The sequence below is a fragment of the Empidonax traillii genome, unplaced genomic scaffold (assembly GCF_003031625.1).
Source record: "Empidonax traillii isolate 1590-97213 ecotype Southwest subspecies unplaced genomic scaffold, ASM303162v1 scaffold23:size2178997, whole genome shotgun sequence".
NCBI lineage: Eukaryota > Metazoa > Chordata > Aves > Passeriformes > Tyrannidae > Empidonax > Empidonax traillii.
This window is the reverse complement of record NW_020955216.1, coordinates 346,688-368,762: the sequence shown is the minus strand read 5'-3', so window position 1 is coordinate 368,762 and position 22,075 is coordinate 346,688. Positions and strand designations below refer to the sequence as shown.

At 43.2% G+C, this 22,075-nt stretch overlaps 1 protein-coding gene across 3 annotated transcripts; it reads right to left on the bottom strand.

The window, feature by feature from the left end:
• Positions 1-287: 287 nt before the first annotated feature.
• On the bottom strand, positions 288-21,505 carry SIAH1 (siah E3 ubiquitin protein ligase 1). Of its 3 annotated transcripts, none has more exons than XM_027902829.1 (2): positions 21,353-21,505; positions 288-3,709 (listed from the first exon to the last, which is right to left on the bottom strand). In XM_027902829.1, exon 2 carries the CDS (start codon positions 3,705-3,707, stop codon positions 2,859-2,861), a length of 849 nt encoding a protein of 282 aa, XP_027758630.1. In that variant the 5' UTR covers positions 3,708-3,709; positions 21,353-21,505; the 3' UTR covers positions 288-2,858. The 3 variants fall into 3 exon arrangements, with proteins under 3 accessions (XP_027758630.1, XP_027758622.1, XP_027758640.1); XM_027902821.1 differs by lacking the exon at positions 21,353-21,505 and adding an exon at positions 6,805-6,975; XM_027902839.1 differs by lacking the exon at positions 21,353-21,505 and adding an exon at positions 5,949-6,089.
• Positions 21,506-22,075: the final 570 nt, after the last annotated feature.

Genomic DNA, 22,075 nt, shown 5'->3' with positions numbered 1-22,075 from the left:
AACAACGGCACAGGCAGCAATACAAAACCATTCACCTGCTTTAATTTCAAAGCACTACTGCAAACAAGAACTAGAAGGAACTGTCACAACAGAATATTTACATCCACATTTGTCAAACATTTTAAGGCTTTCTTTTTAAAGGGCAATGAAAACCACAGAGGTAGTGCAGGCAGACAAATGCAAGGTCTACTGCATTTCATCTTTTAGAGACAAATCCGAATACTCTTTCCCAATACAGCAAAGTAAAACAGCACTTTCTAAAATAAATAGCTAATGTTAAGACAATGTCAGGCTTTAATACACCATTTATTTTAGATAAGGTAGTAAACTGTACAGATTTCTAGTATGTTTTTTCATATATAACAGTGTAGTTGACTTACCAGATCCTCACACTCTTTAGAGGAGATCCACCAAGTTAGGCTTCTGATACTTTTGAGGATCTGGGCCTAAGTGTAATTGCTTTAATCATTCCATCCGATGATGGACATTGAGCATTTTATACAGATTTAAACACCAAATGGTACTATTTTACATTACAGTAAGTCAGCATCCAGTAGTTATGCTATAGCATTTGTCATCTGTGAGACACGAACCAACCTGTCTGACCACCCCAGTCAGCTCCTGGAGCTCACTGCAAATGCCATTCTTGAAGTCCCCTTCAGAAGTAGAGTCCTGACCTTCACCCATCCCAGCCTAGATAAACTCGCTGCACATCAGCACAAGGTGCTCCCAGCTCTCCTGGGGACACGGCCTGAGCTGACCCCCTGCAGATAGAGCCCAGCCTGACACCCCTGTGCCTGCAGAGCCCCGGCCTCAGGGCACGTGTCAGGCTGGAGGAACACCCGGGTTCTCCCCTGCCTTCCCTTCACAAAACCAGAGCTGGAGGCAGCTCAGTTGGCAGGACAGTCCAGCCAGGCACCAGGGAGCAGGGGAGACGGGGACTCCTCTAAAAGATCTGAAGTATTTAGCCAAAAGTCTGTCAAAGACCAGAAGACAAAACAGAGGTAAAAGCGACAAGCTTAATTAGTTGAGAATAATCACTGAATTTAGAAAACTGCAAACAGTTGGATATTCAAAAGGAAAAAAAAAAAAGCTAGATTGCAAGACTTTTGGAAGCACTTATCTACTGTCACAAGGTATCAGTACATCTTTTAAATTACATCTGTGCACAGGTCAAACAGCCTAAGTATCAAATTTTAAGAGTGAAACTTTTACTGCATGAAGCCAACTATTTCTGTAGTATTTTAATAATCCAATCCAATGGATTTTATGTTCCTTACCTGTGGAACTACTTACCTCTTCATGCATCAAAATAATGAGTTGTCTTAACAGATCAACTTCTCATAAGAAAGTTAAGACAGTGCACAGTAAATAAACTGTATTTTAATGTGTTACAAAAGTAGTTGATAGCCAGATTACCTCCACAAGAGACATCTGCTGGACTAGGTTTGACAAAGATTTCTTTCAAACAGCTCGAGATGAAGCAGCTTTTCCCCTTTTCTGCCTGTCTCTGTTGTGTAACACAAATGCCACACTCACGGTTAAGGTTTTCACCTACAGGCAGTCTGCAAAAAGCCCAACATCCTTCCAGAGCCTTTAGAGCTGCTGAAACACCTGCAAGAGATTTATCTGCACTGTCACGTGTATCATGTCGCCATAATGATATACAAAAGTCACTTCCAGACAGTTGCTTTAGTAACAACCAAAAGACATGAAAACAAGAAACTGAGCAAGAGCATCAATGTGTCAAACTTTGAGCTAAAGCAAAAAGCAGAAGCTGGCTGTGTTTTTTTAATTTGCCAGGTATTCTTTTAATGACAAATATAAAGAGACTGAAAACATCTCACTGACTGCCTTTTTTTTTTTTTTTAAAACAAGTGGTCTGCTTTTATAATTACAAATGCTGTGTAATACAATGCCTTCTTTGTACTGCAAACCAACAAATACAACGATGCAATCAAGTGTCTAAGCATCTCAAAATTTGAAATGTGAATTATTATTTTTTTAATTTGGAAAATTTTTAATAATTGTTCATTTTTGTTAGAAGATAACTCAAAGTACAACAACATCTAGACCTGTTTTTAAAGGAGCTGTCTTTCCTGACACATCTTTGAACATAAGCACTCCTTTCGAGTTCAGTACATTCACAAATAGCTCAATTAAGAACAGTATCACCAATGAATTGACTACTGGAAAGAGACAAAATTTACCAAACATACAGAAATATAAGTTTTACCATAGCAATTATGCATATCAAAAGATGACACCTGTAATTAATTTTAAAAAGATACAAAAAAGAGAAAAACCTGAATTACAGAAAAGAAAGTCATATTTATTTATTTAATGAAAAACTAGAAGTTAAAAATTAGCAAATACACAAAAAATATACACAAACAGCAGCAATACTATGTAGTGACTTACAAAGAGGGGGTGGGAGAAGGAGGGGAAGCAGCGGCCAGAGACCAGACCGCTCAACATGGCTTGTCAGTCAAAGGGGGAGGAAAAAAACACAAACAAAAACACGAAACAGTATCCTTTTCAACAGTACAATCAATCTACAAACAAGTTTTTAGAATTATTTTACAACATTTCCTGTAGAATCAATTCTTAATACAAAAGATGCCCATTTTGGGTGTATATATATTTTCAGTGGTTTACTGTTGACTTATTTTAAATATATTAGTTACTACATGCAACTGCTTCCTGTAATTTAACAGCCTTTCCTTTTATTTACCTTCATTTATGTCTACCCTCCATCTACCAAATAATTTGTCTGACAGTCAAAGATGGTTACCCTAGTTTCTGCTAAATTAAATGCAACTGTTTAAACACTGGCCTGAAGAGGTTTGATTGCCGTTTCAGCACATGGATATAGTTACGTTGATGCCTAAATTGCCGTTTTCTGCAAAGAGCTGTGCAATGCTGGTGTCAAACACTAGGCAGTCACTATTCATAATGGCTGTTGCAATTCCCTCATGGATGGACCGAGGAGTTGCTTCCCAAGTCAATCGCCGCCTATGCCCGTTTAGCTCGAGTCGATAAGCAAAGTTTTCTGCTTGCTTGCGTGTTCCTATCAGCTGTACAATTGCAAAGAACTGCTGGTGGCCATCGTATTTCTCCTGTTTCTCCAACACTAACATGAAATGGAAGCCAAAACAAGACTGCATCATAACCCAGTCAACAGCACCAGGAAGATTAATGTCCGTAGCCAGGAACACTATATCTTCTCCCTGCAGTGTTGTAATTGACTTATGTTGATGCATCAGGTGTGGCATCACGGCATCCAGGGAGCCTTGCCATTTACATGAAGCACCGGGACAGGGACAGGAATAAGGCCTAAACTCACACAGCTCCTCGTGGTCTGCTTTTTCCGTGTGTGGCAAAGTTATCTCGCATCCCGAAGAGGCGTATTTACATGGGAATAGTACAGAGTTGGCAACTTTCTCCATAGCCAGGTTACGGATGGAGCCCAGCGGGCCTCGGCAGGTTGGACAGCACGTAAGTTTGGGGCGACAGTTGCTACAAACCAGGTGACCACTCTGACACTGTAGGATGGGTGGCAGCACATAGTCAAAGCACACAGGACACTCAAAGAGACTGGCCAAGTCATTGTTGGAGGCTGTGGTGCCCGTCAGCGCGGGCACCCTCTGTGATGGCGTGCACTTGGAGGTACCCGTGGGGAGTGCTGTGGCAGTCTGACGGCTCATGTCTGCAACAGAAGAGAGAGAAGAATTAATATTTGACCACCTTCAGGATTTCTTCATTTACAAAGAAGCTTCAAGAGAAAAGATAGAAATGAAAGCAAAAAACCCCTACGTAATGCAAACTGTACTCCATGGATATGTTACGTGCAGATCATTGTGCACGTTTGATGCAGACACGTGCACGACATGGAAATTTAACAGGCGAAGAAGTTCTACTAAGTGGTCTGCAGTGGAATTTACCTACTGGAAGCTGCAAGGGAAATGAGTAAAGACATGCTAAAAATAAGAAGTTTGCTATTGTTGGGTTTTTTAATACTGCACTTACGAAATGCTTCCCCCAGATCACTCGTGTGTAACAATTTGGAGCACTATGAAACAATTCTAAGGTTGGTTTTTAAGATGTTGTGTATGAGAAACTGGAAATTTTTAAGGACAAAAAAAAGATCTTCTGGACATGACCTTCTCAGGAATCATATTTACTGTACAACTCTTTTTAAAAAAAGTCGAAAAACAGTAGCAAGGAAAAACATAGCTCAGACAACTGCCAGCCTGCTTTTCTCACAGGATAGGACAGTGACTCTTCGTTTTCATTACTCTGTTACTGGGCCCACAGCTTGTAAAGCACATCCACTTCTTCAGCTTCCTGAACTAAACCATTTGTGAGGATATTGGAAAAGAAAAACAAAGCAATTGTTTTCTTGAATTTCCCAAATAAGACAAGAAATTAGAAAGATTAAATCTGAGAGTTAATTTTACCATGTAATTCAAACGTTTGCAGTCCCTTGAAAAGGCCCTGTTAATGAAGTCTTACATTGAGTGGAGCTCCCACTGAAGTTTTTCTTTCCACTGTCCCCACACAAAGGTGACAAAGGTCTGACAGCTGTGTGACCAAACAGCCTGCTTGAGCATTCCACAGATGTGGTAGAAGTACCGTATTTATTAACATGTTACGGATGCTACACTTTTTGCACCCCCTAACTCTCCTCCTTGTGCAAGAGGAATTACTAGTGCTACCCAAGAAAATAAGCACAGTTCTGAAAAAATAAACATTACCTTTGTAGGTTAAGGACAGTTAAGCAAAGCACTACCCAAAGTTGGCCTCTGTTCCACAGTACAATTCTCAGCCACCCCAAGTGCCTCTCTACGAGTACATTAGCTCTGTATCTGTCACGTACGTATAAAGCTCTCAAAATAAACCTCATCTTTAATCTCCTTGCTATTTGACATGGGAATATTAGGCAATAGGCAAGCTTCCCATATTTAGCATCATTTCACCCACAAACTTACTCACACTTGGACCAGATAGCTCAGAGCAGCATACTGTGCGTGCTTTCGCAAGACATGCACTGTTCACGGCACAAAGCAGAGGAACTAAGAGATTCCAGCTTGCAAAACTACTTATCCCTTGACATCCAAAAAGTAATCATAGACAGGCAATTCCGAATTCCTCTACAGAAGCACTTCTCCTCAGTCCAGAGCTAGAAGAACATGAGTGTCTAAGACTGGATATTCAGTCACTGATTTTATGAGTCTCACAAGCCCAATAACAGCATGTTCTCAACTCTTCAAATTCTATTCCTTCATCTCAGGCTTGGTGGTCTAGAAATACCCAATTACCATCTTCAGGAAAAAAATCCACACAGGGTTTTTAGTGCTGGACCTTAACTGATACGACAGAGATATGGCAACAATGTTTGCATCTTCTGGCTGCATTTTCCTACTGTGAGGCATTCCAGCTCAGATGAAAAAGTTTAGGATGTCTGTGACAAATCAAGAATGTGTTCTGGGGAAGTGATGCTGCCCCAGTGAAGGGATTTGAAGAGCAAGGCCTCTGGCAGCTGACAGTGCTGTTGCTTCCCCAGCACCCGCGGGTGGGAGCTCGTGACCCTGCACTGCTCTGGAACAAACGACGCGTGGGAGTGACTGTACACGGGAGAGCCAACTCAGATCACGCTGTTCGCCTGGGAAGCACAAGAATATTCACATGTAAAATTCTGGAAGTGCTTCCCTTCAAATACTGTAACACACACATTTCAGAAGGTTGTGTGTGCTGGATCTTGCCTGACCCTGTATGTCCTGATCCAGGGATCCCCAGCAACCCGCAGATAACGCTGGTGAAAACCACTGTGTCAAACCAGTTCCCTGGGCAGTCTGACGAGCTGGGTGAGCTCGGGTGTCTTTAATTACACCGCTCAGAGCCCATGCAACAGTTAAATTAAGCAACCTACAAACTTTGCAAAAGACCTTACGCACAGATGCACTTCCCACTTGAGCTTTCTAAGCTACGGAAGCACTGGAGAACAGAACTGTGTGTTATCACACACAGTGACCAGCCTTCACACACACCTTCCACAACCGAGCACCTCACACGAGCACGGATGAAAATGAGCAGGAACATGTGAACCAGACCACTGAAATGATCAGCATGCAAAGAAGAAGTTTTAAACTGTAATTTGCCAAGCCTAAACCTGCCCAGAGCCTGCATTTTCATCACTCTTGTTAACACAAAGATGAATAATACATAATGACAGAAAAGTCAGAAGTTAATTTTTTATGGCTATCTTGAAAACTACAAGTTAATCACAAGTAAAACTTCTAACATTTAAGCCACCGAACGATGAAAACCAAGTGACTTGTTTACAAACCAAGGAAAAACAATAACAGAACCAGAAATAAAGTTTAAAGATATTTTCAGTTACAAACCCCTTAGTCCCTACATGCAATATTTGCTATTACGTTATCTATACTTGCACACACTGGGAATAAGTCTCTAAGCAACAGTGATAAACTAAGGTATATTAGGCGTCATTTTCAAGACTATTAGTTCCTTTAACTCAAATGATTCAAAACATTGCGCGCATTCGGAAAAAATCTAACCACGAGTGAAAAAGGGAAAATGTATTTTAAGATTTCCTAATTGTAAAGCAAGAATTGTCCTTCATGACATCAGAACGCACTGGCCAGTTGATAATCAAGTATTCCCGCCAGTGTTGTGCAGAAGGTGACATGCACAGGCTATCGAGACTTCCCGAGGTGCGCGACTTCACAGCTCCTAAACCCCAGCTTTCAATGCTGCGATAACTCAGCGCAACGCCGCTACCTTTCCCCTTGCAGGCTTTAGTCCCCGGCAGACACGCAGACCAGACGCCCTTCCAGGAACACGGCCCGCTGGAGGCGGCTCTGCCCGTCATGTGGCGCGGGGCAGCTCATGGCGTGTGGGGGCAGCTCACGGCGTGTGGGGGCAGCGCAGCCGCGCTGGGGGCGCGGGCCGGGCCGGGCCCCCTCTGAACGCCCCTGGGCCCCGGCGGGCCCCGCGCCGCGCACGGCACTCACCGCCCCCAGCCCCGCCGGCCCCATCGACGGCCCGGCCCCAAAATGGTTTCCCCGAGCTTCTCCCGGCCCCGCCGGGCCGCGCCCGCCCCGGCCCCGCCCCGGCCCCGCCAACGGGACCGGCACAGACCACAGGGAACGGCTCCTCCCGAGCGGCACCGCCTCTGCCCCATCAGAGCCCCGGCACAGCCCACAGGGACCCGGCACAGCCCACAGGGACCGGCTCCTCCCGAGCGGCACCGCCTCTGCCCCAGCACCGCGTGTGTTCCCCACCCTGTCCCCACGGCCGTGCACGGAGCTCCCTCTGCGCGGTCGGGACCTGACCAACAGCCCTCTGCTCCATGCCGACAGAGCTCATCATCCTCCCTAAAAAATTCTTAAAAAGCTAGAGTTCCGCTCAAAACCCTTTTAATACATGAACTTCACTTTCTGCTGTTTCAAGGATACTCCTCAGATGAGCATTTCCTACTATGGATCTATAAAGTTCTATTCAACAGGAATTTTCTCCATTTTTATAAAGATTATTCAATAAGCAAAAGCATAATAATCTCAAGGAAAAAAATTAAACTAGGACAATGCAGCATATTTAAATATTCACACGGACTCTTGAAAAAATTAGAACAGTTTAAGGATAAAGGAGTTGAAAACCAAGTCAACCTCCTTGCATGACGCACACATGGGCTCAGAAGACCTTAGACTTCATGGAATACTGATGTAATGATGATAAGATCATGGAAGTACAACTTTCAGTGGATGCAACAGAAGAACATACAGTAATAATTTGTTTTGGTCACAAAAGTAAGGCTACAGTATCAGAGTAAAGAAAATTATCTTTAAAAACGCTTTCTTACTGTTTGAAATCCAAGTCCTGTTCAAGGAAGACTTGTATCAGGACCTGAATACATGCCAATAATGCCCAATTACCATAAACAAAAACTACCAATTCGATAGAAGCTTTCCTTCAGCCTCACCCCCAAACATCCAATATCCATCATCACACCAAGAGTCAAGAAAGTTTCCAAGCAGAACAGAAAAGCTGAAGAAAAACTGCACAGAAACAGCTTCTGAGAGACTAAGAGCGTGTTCTGCAGTGCCTGGAACAAACCCCGGGCTCTGTCCTGCAGCACAGAGTTGTCCCCAAAGCAACCCCTGGGGCCTTGGACAGCTAATGCTGCACTTGATCTGCTCCACTGCAGCAGGGTGTACAATGCCTGAGGGGAGAGAGCCTTTGGAGCCCCGGGCAGGTAACAGAAACACCAGGACAATGAAAAGACACAACCAATCCACTGCTTGAAAAGCTCTGCTTGAGCTTTTGACGGAAAGCAGTTTCAAGTGAAGTTCACAACGATGCTGTACTTGACATGCCAGGGAATGAACACCGTATCCAGGCCTACACTGATACCCTTTCTGGTTCTCACCTTTCCAAGGTGTCACCTCCAGACACATTCTAGAAATCACATCTCCTGCACTTCACTGGAATACAGGGCACCTCTGACAATTCCAACATAACACCATCCACTTCTCTCAGATATCGTATCTTCTCTCACCTCTTCACCCAATCAAGACTAGACTTGAGTTTAACACTTTAATTTGCTTTTGAGAGGGTAACTGAATATTAGTTTTGGAACAAAAAAACAGCGCACTAAAGTTCTGTATAGTCATCTTGATGGCTGGAAGGGGGAAAAAATCTCTCATCACACCTGAGCACGATACAAGGACAGATAAAATGGTTTATCACAAATGCCTATATGTGATGGATAAAATATTTTTTCTATTACATTTCAGAACTAACTGTATTCAGAGACTTCCATTCAAAATGCACTCCTAATGCATTACAGCCACCAACAAATAGAAAATCTTTCAAGTTTTTTAACTGTACAATCATTTTTGAAAATGATACTTTTTAAAACACAATACTCTGTTTATAGAGCACTGGAAATGAAAACAGGACAGTGTTCAAAGTTGTGAAAAACACTGACAGGTTACTTTTTTTCAAGATGCCATACAAGCAAGAATGCCAAAACTCAAAAGCTAATTAACTATTCTAAATACTCATGAAACAGGTTTAAATAAGAACTTAAGATTTAAGTAGCATTAGGTTAACTCTATATAAAAAAGCCTTTGGATACCATAGTTTTGTGCCATTACTGCTGAGGGCATCATCTTTAGCACAATGGAAAAGCCAGCTCTTCTACTACACATACATACTATTTCTGAAAGTAATTGTCCAAGGAATCTACCTTTCCTCTGTTTCCTCTTGCACTCATAATTGTCAACATACAGCAAAACAGAAGGGAAAGAAGTTTTAGCAAGCTCTGTTGAAAATAATATACATTGTCCTCACCACCACCTAAACCTCACTACAGCAGTCAGAACACATCCAGTGTATTATGCACAGATTGTATCAGAGAAAGGCTTGCAAATATTTTAAAATAAGTTAGTATCTTTAATTTCTATTTAACTTACAAGACATTTTAGGGCCCAAGGTTTTTCCATGTTGAAGTCCATCAGTTTCTCTCCTACAACTCTCAGGAGATGTCAGATCCCAGGGGCCTGGCACGGTCAGCACCAAACACGGGCCTGCTCCTGCAGCTCTGACCCCCTGGACACTGATGTGGTGCATCCCTGCTCAGACACGGCCCCTGTGCCTCCTGGCCTACTTCAACACTTTTACAAGACAGTTCAGGACATAAATTATTAATCAACTATATAACAGAATAATGAATTATGAATTTTTTCAACCCTTCCAGACACTGTTTTCTTTAGTGCCCTTAACTATGCTATTTATTTCAGACACCTCAGGGCTTTCTCTTTTTCTGTATAATAAGCAAAAGCTAGATCAATCCAATGTAACACAATATTAAAAAATAAGATCAAAATAAAATTACAAAATTTACAAAAAGTCTCAAGATGAAAATGTCATCTGTCCAGTTTATCTCCTTTCCATCCACAATTTCAGCATTTCCCACTGCCTCACAGTGACCCAGTCTGTCTGAAATCATAGGTACCTTTTTCCCCTACACCTCACCCTACCAACCCCGCTTTCCAATCACCAGGAAAGGAAATCCCAGTGGATTCATGTAATCATGGCATCAGTTATTGTCTTCATGGCTATCCCTGCAGTGTGCCACCAGCCCTCAAGGCTCAGAGTTTCTGATGCTTATCACGAGTGCTGCCCTGTACACACTGCGGTCACCAATGGAGTCACGGCTGGTGGACAATCCAGATCCTCTCCAAATTCAACACAGATCATGTGGCAGATGCAGATACAAACAGCACTGTGTAAACACAAACAGTATGATTACACCCACCAAATGGCAGTGACCTGTTTCTAATCCAACACAAACCCCTGAGGTTGGCTAGTGCTGTTTGACTACTGCTTCATCACTAACACTATTTCTCCTCTACAGATACGCCAGAATATTGAACATCAACCCAGGAGGTGTTTTTCCCCAAGCTATTAAAGATTTTCTTTCCAACAACTTTGTAATGTATAATTAAGAAGGAACAGTGTCCTACAGAAGATATGTAAGAACCACATAAAAATCACATTAGCAAACAACAACTATGACTGAAGTGTTAATTTTTAAATGCCACAAAGAAGCCCACCAATTATAAAAAGTGAACAACCTGTAGCCAAACAGAGCTTCAACATCCCACTTAGCATGGAATCCTGGAGACTACACTGCTGTGGTGCTCCAGCCTTGCAAACAAAGACAAGCTGAGGAACAAAGTTTCCAGAAAATACAACTATCTGATAAAACCTCAAATTTCATTCAGGATGAAAACTAGAAATGTCTCTTCAATGGCCAAAACCTGAGTTTGTATCACTCCCTCTGTACTGTATAACTGGAGAACAGCCAAGCCCTCACAGGTCTTAGAGTTATATGTAGCATTAAATAAGAAAGCAGGTTTCTTTGGAAATTCAGACCATCAACAATTTTGCTTTATAAAGTAAAATAGGACATTCATGTCTATTGTCTTCTGAACTTGGAAGGAAAGGAAACAGGACAGAAAGCAAAAGCTGGGGGAACTATCAAGGAAATTCCTGAAAATTCAAGCTACACTAAAACCAATTTATCAAATGCCACTGTGAGAAAAAGAAAATTCAGTAATACATTAAATAAACTGGTACAAGCAACAATATCACACACAATTGATATTTGGTAATCTATTATAATAAAAGGAAGTTAAGCCTCAAAGTAGCTAATGAAAGTATACATGGTTAAAAAGAAATACAGAGAAAACCCTATTCTTTAAATACAAATCAAAACTAAGCACTTGCATTAAAAAGACATGGACCACTTCCAAACTGGACTTCACCATATTTTTCGGTTTTGTTTTTAAAAACAAGACAATAACTTATCTTGCTGTGGCACTGCCAAACCCCACATCCTACAGAGGTGTGAAGATGGGGGATAAAGAAACACCGCTCAAGGCTGTATCCTACGCACTCTTGCACTGTACCTGTGACAAAAGCCCTCTCTTTCCTGCTTTCCCTGTGTCCCTGCTCTGTGTCCCTACTGCCAGTCAGCCAATGCCAGAGCCTCCCTGACACAGGACACCTGCATCTGCAGCATCCCGCACACGGACCTGCAGCACCAAAAACCCCGGGATGCACTCAAAGCTGGAGCTGTCCCACACAACCTTCTCGGGTACCAAATGAACATGCCTGCCCGCAGCTGCCATCGCCTGGGCACGGGACAGCTCACTGAGATAAAGCAGGAGTACAGGTCTCAAAATCAAGATGGCAGAAACCACAGAACCTAAGAAAATAAAGGAAAACTTCATATGAAAATAGAGGTATCTCTATGCAAACAATACACAAGAGGGAAAACAGTTTTTATTTTATTTTTTAGTAATACCTAGTTTCCTTTCACTGTGAAAAGAGCACATTGAATTGAGCTGCATCAGGATCATCTTCCAACAGTAATTCAGCCAAGTAATTTCTACAAACAGAGACAGTTACCTTTTAAGAAGTTCTAGACATACAATGCTGCAATAAAAAGTAAGAGGCATACAGGAGGATCAGCTACAAAGTGAATCAGTAACAGCACCAGAAAAAAGAAACCAAAAGCAAGTTATTTTTCATGATCTAACACATATTGCCATTCAGAAGTATCTAAACAGGAAGCACCTAATTGTTCTACAAGGCAGCATAGATGGGCTCTGTATACAATCCCACTAATAGAATTAATAAGAAAAAAAGGAAAAAAACCCCAAACCCAAACCCCTCTGTAAACATTCACACCGAATCCTACCAAGTGTGACACTTTGGGGGCTGTATTTCTCTCCTCAGTCTGATTTTGCAAAGCCTATATTCTCCACTGCATGCTGTAACTGCCATGCAATATTGCATCACCATTCCTGTGTCTGTGGCACACACAGGGAAGAGGGTGTGGCATGGAAGCACCTACCTTAATTCAGCAAGGCTCAACTAAACCCAGTACCTGTACTTTGATGTGTCTTCACTTACAGAGTCTTTCTGTGATAACTATTCCAATTCAAATTCATGCTCAATATTTTCCCTCATAACTTAACAGTACTGGGGAGCAAGACCATCAAAATAACCACACCTGACCAAGGAGACCTGCAAAGAGAGACTGGCCTACAGAAGTGCCTGACCATGACACAAAAAGCCACTTGTAGGAAGTCAGGACAGGATGATGTACACTGACTATTTTTATGAAGATCCTGCCACGTTGTTCATTGCTGAGGTTCATATATATTTCCATTTTAAATAATCATTTATTCCTGTGATCATTTATTCTGTATTCCTGTGAGCAGCCCTGGTGACAGTGAAGCCTTGTAAGGAATGGCAATCTAAACTCCAGAGGGCAAATACGAAGGGGAGGGCCTGGAGAACAGAGGTATTTACTCCAGAGAACAGACCTTGGTGCCCCAAGGCAAGTCAGATATGGAATCCAACATAAATACACCCAGCATTGTAAAACACAGCCTAGTGACACTGGAGGCCTAACTTTTAACTCCTCAGGAATTATGAATTTTTTTAGAACCTCTAGTACTAACATACAAAGGATCTCCAGTCATTCTGAGTGAGGGTTCTTAAAAGTCTGGGTTTTTCTTAAATCCATTTTATCTTCAGAAGAAAGAATATTCTGAAGGACGTCCAATAAAGATAAGGCATTTATTTTATTATAGATACACACGACAAAGAGAATAAAATACAACATTTTAAATGTAAAGGATCAAGTCTGTATTTTTAAAATGGACATTTCTGAATTTGGAAGTAAGATTTTCCAAGTATGCTACTAATTCAAAAGGAGAGCTGTGGAAATCTAAGATGGGCCACAGGCAGAAAATAGAAAACACTGAAATTATTTACACTGTAACTTTAATTTAAAAAGTACAAAATTACAGTGAGATTTTCCCATTTTGATGGTTCCACTCTTTTTGGTACTTCACTTCTTTGAACTCCCACCTTCTGTATCTCTTGTGTTTCTAGCATCCATTCTTTGAAGCACATGTGCCTCCACTGAAATCAAGACTGTTTTATTTTATTTGACTTTGTTTTACCCACTTGTCCGCTCTGAATCAACTGTTTCTGTAACACTGTGGAACAAGAATTCAACTACCACAATAATAAATATTTTTTAAAAATCATTATTACAACATCACTCAAATTCTCAAACTTGGCTGTAGCCAAGACTGGTCACTCTGCTGCAGAGAACAAGAGTTCTATAGCTTCTCATCAGGTTTAAAGTGCAGCTTCATCTCCCAAATAAGAGAACTCTCCCAGCAAGTGTCCAACCTGAGCAGAGTGAGCAGGAATGGGTGGAACTGCTGACGGCACAGAGCATGTGTTACATGAAAAGACTGAGCATTCCTTGAAACCTCAAAAAAACCCCAACCAAACCCATGATTAGTGGTACTAGAGCAGAAGTCTGTGGCAGGGGAGACCTGGGGTTAGTTCCTGCTCTGTCATAAGCTTCTGAGTCACCACGGGCAAGCACTTCCCTGCTTCTTACAGGTTTTAAACTACCACAAGTAGCTGTGAGCCTCAGATGTTAATGCAAAGGGAATGAAATGACTTGATAAGGATACTAAATTAACCTGGTGAGACCCTATTCGAATTTACTTCAGGTTAGTAATAATTAAATATCATTACACACTAAGTGTTAAATTATTTAACATCTCAGTTTTTATAGTCAACAATCATCAGACTTCAATCACTGTTTACTTTCAACCTCCTGCTCACATATGGACAACTGCCCTCTATTCACTCCAGTATTTTGTACATCAAAGAGACAAATTAAGGAGACATGGCAACAACCTTCTCACTACTTCTATAGTATCTAATATGAAGGCATCCTGATTTTATGAAAGGTAAATAAAGTAACCTTTCTTAAGAAGGATCCTCGTATTACAAAAAAATTCCCTCAGCTTTCTTTGTGAAGCTCCAAGTACCCAGATTCTCAAGCAAGTGATTCAAATTCAGCAGAAAAAAAGCTCTTAGGCAAGAGAAGTACATATTCTTTTATTGCCATTAAATTCTGATCAGGTACATCTCAAATGCCAAGCAAAATGCACTCACTATTTCACTTATCTGCATTGCTTGAAAAATGCTTCATGGCATACAAAATTAAAACTCAACCATAATCACTCTGAAGTCAGGCCTGAGCCTGTATCAGAAATTAAACCACAAGATATTATAAAAGGTTTGGAAATGACAAGCATAGATGTATTTTTCTGCTACTTCACGTTCTCTTTATCTGCACTTTCTAAATTCAAGACTTATCACTATGTCCTTCTCTGTAAAATATTGTCCTTTCCTCCACTACGTAGTAAAAATCAAAACCTGAATCTATGTTGCAGTGCTGAATCCTGAACACCAAATCCCAGCAGTGACTCCCTATCTAAAGCACAGCTGTAAACTTCAGTGCTTTTTAGCCTTTTTCTTTTACAGGGGTATTACCAAAATACAATAGGTCGGAAGATCAAGCATTCAAAAATTGGGAAATAAAAAATGTAAAGTTTCACAGACAACCCTAGGCCTGCTCCCTCATATTCTCATTAAGGAACAACTTCATGAAACACTTTTTGCCCACGCTCAACTCCAGTAGCAGACAAGCACCTGTATCCATGGAAGAACTAAGATGGTGCATGAAGGAACAACTTGGGCCTAAATGGAACACCGGATCTTAAAATAAAACTGTTTAAGGCAACAGCTGGTTTTAATATGCACAAAAGTACTCTTAAAACTACTGCTTTACAGCTGCTGTTTTAGAGGAATGTCCATTTTTTATTTGTGAAATTTCCTTTCTAATAATTATACCTGACCTAGCACAAGGGCAGACTCAAATTTTATAGTACACCATCAACATCTGCCAGCCAAATGATTCCCTAGTCACACCTGTGCAACCAGTCTCCAAATTACATCCTCACTGTACTTGTGTAATCACACAGATATCGGCCACGGAGGGAAGAACCCTACACAAATTAACTCTCAACTGTGTCAATGCCTTCATGCACTAAAAAGGGGCAATATCTGGTAAAAAAAAAAAAAAAAAGACAAAAAGTAGTGAGGTTTCAGAAAAAAAAAGAAAAAATCAGAACCCATTTTTACAGAACTAAGGACAGGATTAAGCACTACCTAAGCTGATACAGGGAGTTACAGCCATTATCTTTCAAAAAGAAAGCAGCAACATTACATGTTTTCAATGTTCTTAAATATTTTAATAGCACTTTTAAGAAGTGCTCTGTTACAGTAGTTCTTAAGAGCTTTCAGATACCATTACAAACAGGGAAGAACATGGTTTATCTACAGCACAAAGAATACCCCAGCAGGTACAGGCTCCCCAGTGCCAGGCACACACACACAGCATGTCAGAGTGTAACACCACTTCTACAACAAAGGGCTGCCACCAACACCAGTGGTTGTGCTGCCTGCCTTGTACCACTAGTTTTCTTTTTTTTTAGGGTAATGGATTCAACAAGATCAGTCTTGCACACCTACCTGAGCACTGGCACACCAGGAAGACACCAAAACCCAAGTCTTCACCTGCAGTGCTTCTGAGGGCTCCCACCCCTCCTGCAGCAGAGCTGAACCTTAGTTACCACACAGCTCTGGGCAGTGACCCAGCAAACAGGTGCCCATTCCTCGTAGGCAGAGAGTTTTCAACTCAACTTGGGACCAAAACTGCCCCATTCACGTTGGTGGCAGCAACACTGCAAGTTAACACTGGCAGTCCAACAGAAACTGTTTTTAGCTACTGCAGAACTGTACCCTGGATGTGCCACAGCTTGTGCAGTGCTACATCTTCTATTATTTCTTCTTTCCTAACACTGATGTATTAACTGCAAGTAACCACATATTTTAGAAATAATGCTGACTTTTAGAAAAATCATAGGAAAAAATTACTTTTAAACCCCATTTCAAACTAATACCTGTCGCCGTTATCTTGACGGTCCAATAAAAAACACACAAGAAGGCTGATTCAGGGCAACACAAGAAAAGGCTTCTTCCTTTATTAAAATCTCAGCTCCTTTTATATCATTTTCAAAAAGCAGCAAGCAAGTAGCGAGCAAGCAGCAACATCCTAATTGGCCACTCATCATTACTGATACACTTGCAGCAATCAGGAGACACCTGGAGATGCCCAAGGACAAGGCTATGGTTCTCACACACTGAATCTACTGGCTCACAGTCCACCCTCGCTCCCCAATCAGCCTGTATGTAAAACTTACTTAACTTCAAGGCCACACTCGGAAGTTTCCCAAGTCAATCTCCTCTTCCAGGGAGCGAACAGACCCGCTGTTAACCCCTACATCACATTTCGGCATGAAGCAAGGTGTACTAAGAATTACAAAACAGAACTCAGAAACTTCACATTTCAGTTGTCAGCCCCTTGCAAAATACAGAAGACACAGAACTTTCCCTCATGAAAGATCTGTAATACAGAGCAAACAGAAACAAAAAATTATGTCTTTTAACACACATACATTTCTAAGCTAGACACCAGTTCTAGCAATTTTAATGCAATTTATTTTTAAGCTTTCCCTCCTTTAGTATAACTGTAAATTGTTTCAAAATACTCCTACTGCAGCTAAAACCTTTACACAATCCTTCCATGAGCAAAATTTAACATACAATTTTCCTTCATATATAGTTTTCCTTTTACATATTTCATCTGACCACATGTTTGAACGTGACTCTTAAAAGCACGGCATTTTAAATGCTCTTCCTTGACAGCATTAAAAAAAAGACCTTAAAAAGCAACTATGGTCTTTCATCAAAGACTAAAATACTTCTTGCTCCATTTAATACTATCTACAAGAACTGTAGAAATGAACCTTAAAATATTTAACTTGAAGACTTCGTGCCACTGTGCTTGGTTTTGGTTGGAGCAGAGTTAATATTCTTCGCAGTGGCTGGAATGGGCTGTGCTTTGGCTCTGTGCTGAAGCAGTGCTGATAAACACAGCGGTGGTTTTGCTGTGGCTGAGCAGAGCTAGCACAGCCTCAAGGCCTTTCCTGCTTCTCCCACTGCCTGGGCAGAGGGGAGGCCGGGGGTGCACATACACCAGGAGGGGACACAGGCGGGACAGGTGACCCCAGCTGACCAAAGGGATGTTCCAGACCATCTGTTCTCACGCTCAGCATGCAGAGTTGGGGGGAAGGAGGAGGAAGAGCAGGGCATTTGGAGTGATGGTGTTCGTGTTCCCAAGTAACCATCACCCGTGATGGAGCCCTGCTTTCCTGGACATGGCCTGTCCACAGAAAGCGGTGAATGAATTCCTTGTTTTGCTTTGCTTGTGTGCACAGCTTTTCCTTTACCTGTTAAACTGTCTTCATCTCAACCCACAAGTCTTTTCCACTTTTACTTTTTCATGTCTCTCCTGGATCCCACAGGTGGGGAAGTGAGAGTGGCTGCGTGATACTTAGTTGCCAGCCAGGGTTAAACCACACCAGCCACACAAACCACAGTTCAAAGAACTTCTGTTTCACTTTTAAGGAGCTGATGACTAATTTTTTAAGCAGCAGAAGTTATCACTGCACTCTCCCTGTTTTTCTTCAGCTCTCAGCAAGGTCATCAACTGTTACAACAAAAGATACAAATGCGTTTCTGGGTAAGTCAAACCAAATAAGAATAGTCAACAACTGCGTCTGTAGAGCAATTTGCTGGTCTTTTTGTAACAGTTTCCCTGGAATATATCCATGGTAATTTTACAAAATCCATTTCCAGATGCAATAGGACAAATACAGGCTTTACCATTTAAATAATATTTTACTTCCTCACTGAAAACACAGCCAACCTCAGTTTTTGCATTCAGCTTCTACAAAGAAAAACAAGTCAAAATCAGAAGTGGACCATTTGGTTAGCTGTAATTATCTAGCACTTTATCTGATTAAAGTACTGTGGAATTAGTAACCAAATCTCTCATTATTCCTGTGATAACACAAAGCATCACCATTTTATATATTCACTCACACAGGCATATATTTAAAATAGTTGTCCTGAGCATTGCAGAAACACAGTATGCAGCTAGGATCAGAATTGGAATATCTATCTATAGTGGCATGAAACTTAAAGAGTTAATGGGGCATTAATGCCAGGTTTTGTCTTCCTTCCTTACCTTGTACATTTAACAGCTAAACATATCATAGCTTGATATCAAACTGAACCAAGTCAATGATTTAGGAAGATTTTTGCTACATACAGTTAAGTGCTAATAGGAAAACCTCAGGTAAATCTGAAGTAACAGCTCATGATAACAAAGCAGTTATGCCTATCAGTTTCTAGTCCATGTTGTGATACTGTACACAGAAGACATACACTAAAATTGCACTTTTATCGTGACACTGAACATTTAAAAAACATATATTTTGAAAAAGAGTAAACTGCTTACAACAAATTTCCTTATTAATGAAAGAAAACATTTTACTGAGGTAATGATATCTAATTGCTGTTGTATTTTTGTTAAAGTCAAATGGGGTATCTCTTGCTAAAAACTACTTTTCACTTTTCTTAATGCTGACTTCCCTTCAAAAACCAAATCGACAACAACAAAAAGATCCAGTAAAAAAAACCTCCAGCATCTACAATGTTCATGATGCTTAAGAGCGTAAACTTCAGAGAGGGGATCCTAAGGTTCAGGCACCACGTGATGGCTGAGATGAACCAGAGCCTGCCAGCATCCTCACTTCACTGCTGCTGCTTTCTGCAGCAGGTAGCACTGAAGCACCAGCCAGGAATCCAGGTAACTGCAGTCAGCAGCTGGAAACACGCTCTGCACTTGGGCTTTCTGCAGACTGGGCACCCACACTACAACTGAAGGACTGAGTTCTTCAGAGGGGTCCAGAATGACAGATACCATTGATTCACCTTGACCATTCTGGTTGGCTCCCGTAAATGAGACGATCACTAAAGCAAAAAACACGCTGATAATCTATTTGGCAAAACTCAGTCCAGCTCTTAAAGCTGACAGTTACAAGGCCACAAGCACTATTACAGCAGAAAATAGAGCAAAGCAATTCTAACTCAAAATTAAGAACATCATGTTCCTCATAGCAGTTGCATGCATAGTCTTCCAGACTGTTTCATCTGAAGATCAGAGTTCATAAAACTGTCCTACTTGATTTCTTTGAATTTTGAGACCAAAAAGAGTTGCTTCTCACATGAACATACTCATGCTCCCCCCTCTTCCACCTTAGAGGCAGGTGTCTGACATCAGAGTAGGATTTCTTTCTCAATTCCCACTAAGCAAACAGTAGCAACTCTATTCAAACCTAACTATGAAAAGCACTCGTGTTATTTAAAGTATTTACTTTCCTTAGTTCGCACCTACTTAGTTGGAGCCACTGAATTTCTGAGCTAACTCCTCCAGTACAGTCTAATTAGACTGTGGCATTAAAACCTTATCAACAGATAATGACACACGAATGGTTAAGATACTTCATCACAACGTGCACTTCCAGGTCAAAAATGCCCATCGTTTCATCAGTTTCGGAATTCTTGGGTCACAACAGATTTTTAAAACTGTACTACTGATGGATGAGCCTTATCCTTGTCCTTTCCTACATAATTTTTCACTGTTGTGAGAAGGGCTAAGGCTATTTAAGAACATCAGTTTCCATTGACATTACATACTTATAATTTCTTGCATTCAATTTTTACACCAATGTTACAGCACAGAATAAATGATAAAAGTAGAACTAATGCTTTAGGTATACTCCCCAAAGTTATTTTTCTGCAACAAATGACTAGTCCAGAAATTCAAGCTTCATCCTAAAAGCCTCTGTATTAGTCTACCTGTATCCCAGTAACTCAAATCTTCTTGCAGACCAGCTTGAATAAATCAGAGTTGAGAAGAGCCCCTTCCATTTTCCCTCCCCCTCTGGAATGCACCGTGCTAACCTCGAGATTGGGAGGGAGACTAAGAGACAACTGAAACTACATCCTTTGCGTGGAATATCCCATGTCCTCCATGACCTAGTCCAGTTTAGCTATGGGCTTCCTAACAGACACTCATCTGCCACGTTAAACAAATTAAACCACTTTATTTATTTAGCATATGAGTAAACTGCTTTCAGGGGAAAGGCAACATTCACCCAGATTGGTTAAAATAGAGACTGCAGAGAGAATATTAGAGAAATATTGTATGAACATGATCTTATAAAAGAATTGCCACCAGTTCACCACCAGAAAAAGAAACTTGGTGAATAAATACTTAAAATGCTTTGCCTTTCACTACAAACGCTGTTGTCTCCCACCGTGGAGAAGGGGAAAGAACGAAGGTCTCCAGGCGTTTAATTCTGCAGGGGAACCCGAGGGACGAGCCAGAATCTCCCTCCCTCTCTCGCCCTACCCGGATTAGGTAAGAGCCAGCCGCGCTCCCGGGAATGTCACGGCGGGGCCGCGAGCGGCCCATTTCCCGAGCCAGCCCGCTCCCGGGCCCGCCGTGGCCCCGCCGTGGCCAGGCCGCCTCCCCGGGCCGCGCCGGCCCCGCCGCGCCGCCCGAGCACAAAGCGCGGCGGGGCCGAGCCCACAAAGCGAGGGGGCAGCCCGGGCCGGGCGGAGCGGGCCTGGGCCGTGCCGCCGCCCCCGCCCCACACAATGGCCCGACGGAAGGGCCCGGGGCCGCCGCCGCCGCCCGGTCCCGCTCGGACCTGCAGGCCCCGCCACAGCTCCGCACGCCGGGGCCGCGCTTAGGCCGCGCCGGGGCCTTGTCCCGAGCCCGCCCCGCGGCCGCGCCGGGGCCTCTCCCGCGGGTGGCGGGGGCCGAAGGGCCGCTCCGGGCAGAGCCGCTCCCGTCGCCCCCTCGGCCGCTCGGGCTCCCCGGTGGGGCCGCGCTCACCTGTGTGCGCCGGGCAGGGCGGGACCCGCTGAGGCGGCCTTGGCTCCCCCGATGGGCGCGGGCTCCGTGCGGGGCCGACTCCCTGCACCGCTCCGGCCGAGACGCTCCGTGCGCGGCCCGAGCCCAGCGCTCGCTCCCGCCCCTCGCTCGCTCCCCCGGCCGCGGGCACGCGCCGGCTGCGCCCGAGCGATCCCGATCCCGCCGCTGCCGCCTCCGCGCGAGCGCGCTCCCCAGGCGCGCTCCCGACAGGCACCGCGCACGCGCGGGCCGCGCTCTGCCCCGCGCCCGGCCCGGGAACAAAGGCCGCGCTGCCCCCCGGGAATGCTGCGGGAATGGTCGGCGATCCCGCGGGATCCCGGCCGCCCCCCGAGCCGCGGCAGAGCCGCCTCTCACCCGCGTCCCCGCGGGGTCACCCGGAGCCCTCTCAGCCAGCCCGCCCCGTGCTCGGCGCTGGGGGCGGGTGTTGGGACACACCGGCATCCGCTGGGCCGGGGCCTCGGGTGCCACGCGGGGTCTGCCACAGGGACTCGTAATTCTGTTTGAAAAATAATAAAAAAAAAAAAAAAACACGCAAAGTGGCCTCTCCGAGAGAGGCCGGAACCGTCCAGCACAGGGGCACACTCGTGGTTTTAATGGACTGCTGAAAACAAACCCCTCCTCCGGGCTCTGCATCCAGCAGTGCCCTAAATGCATACGTAACTTTCAGCACATAAACTGGATGGA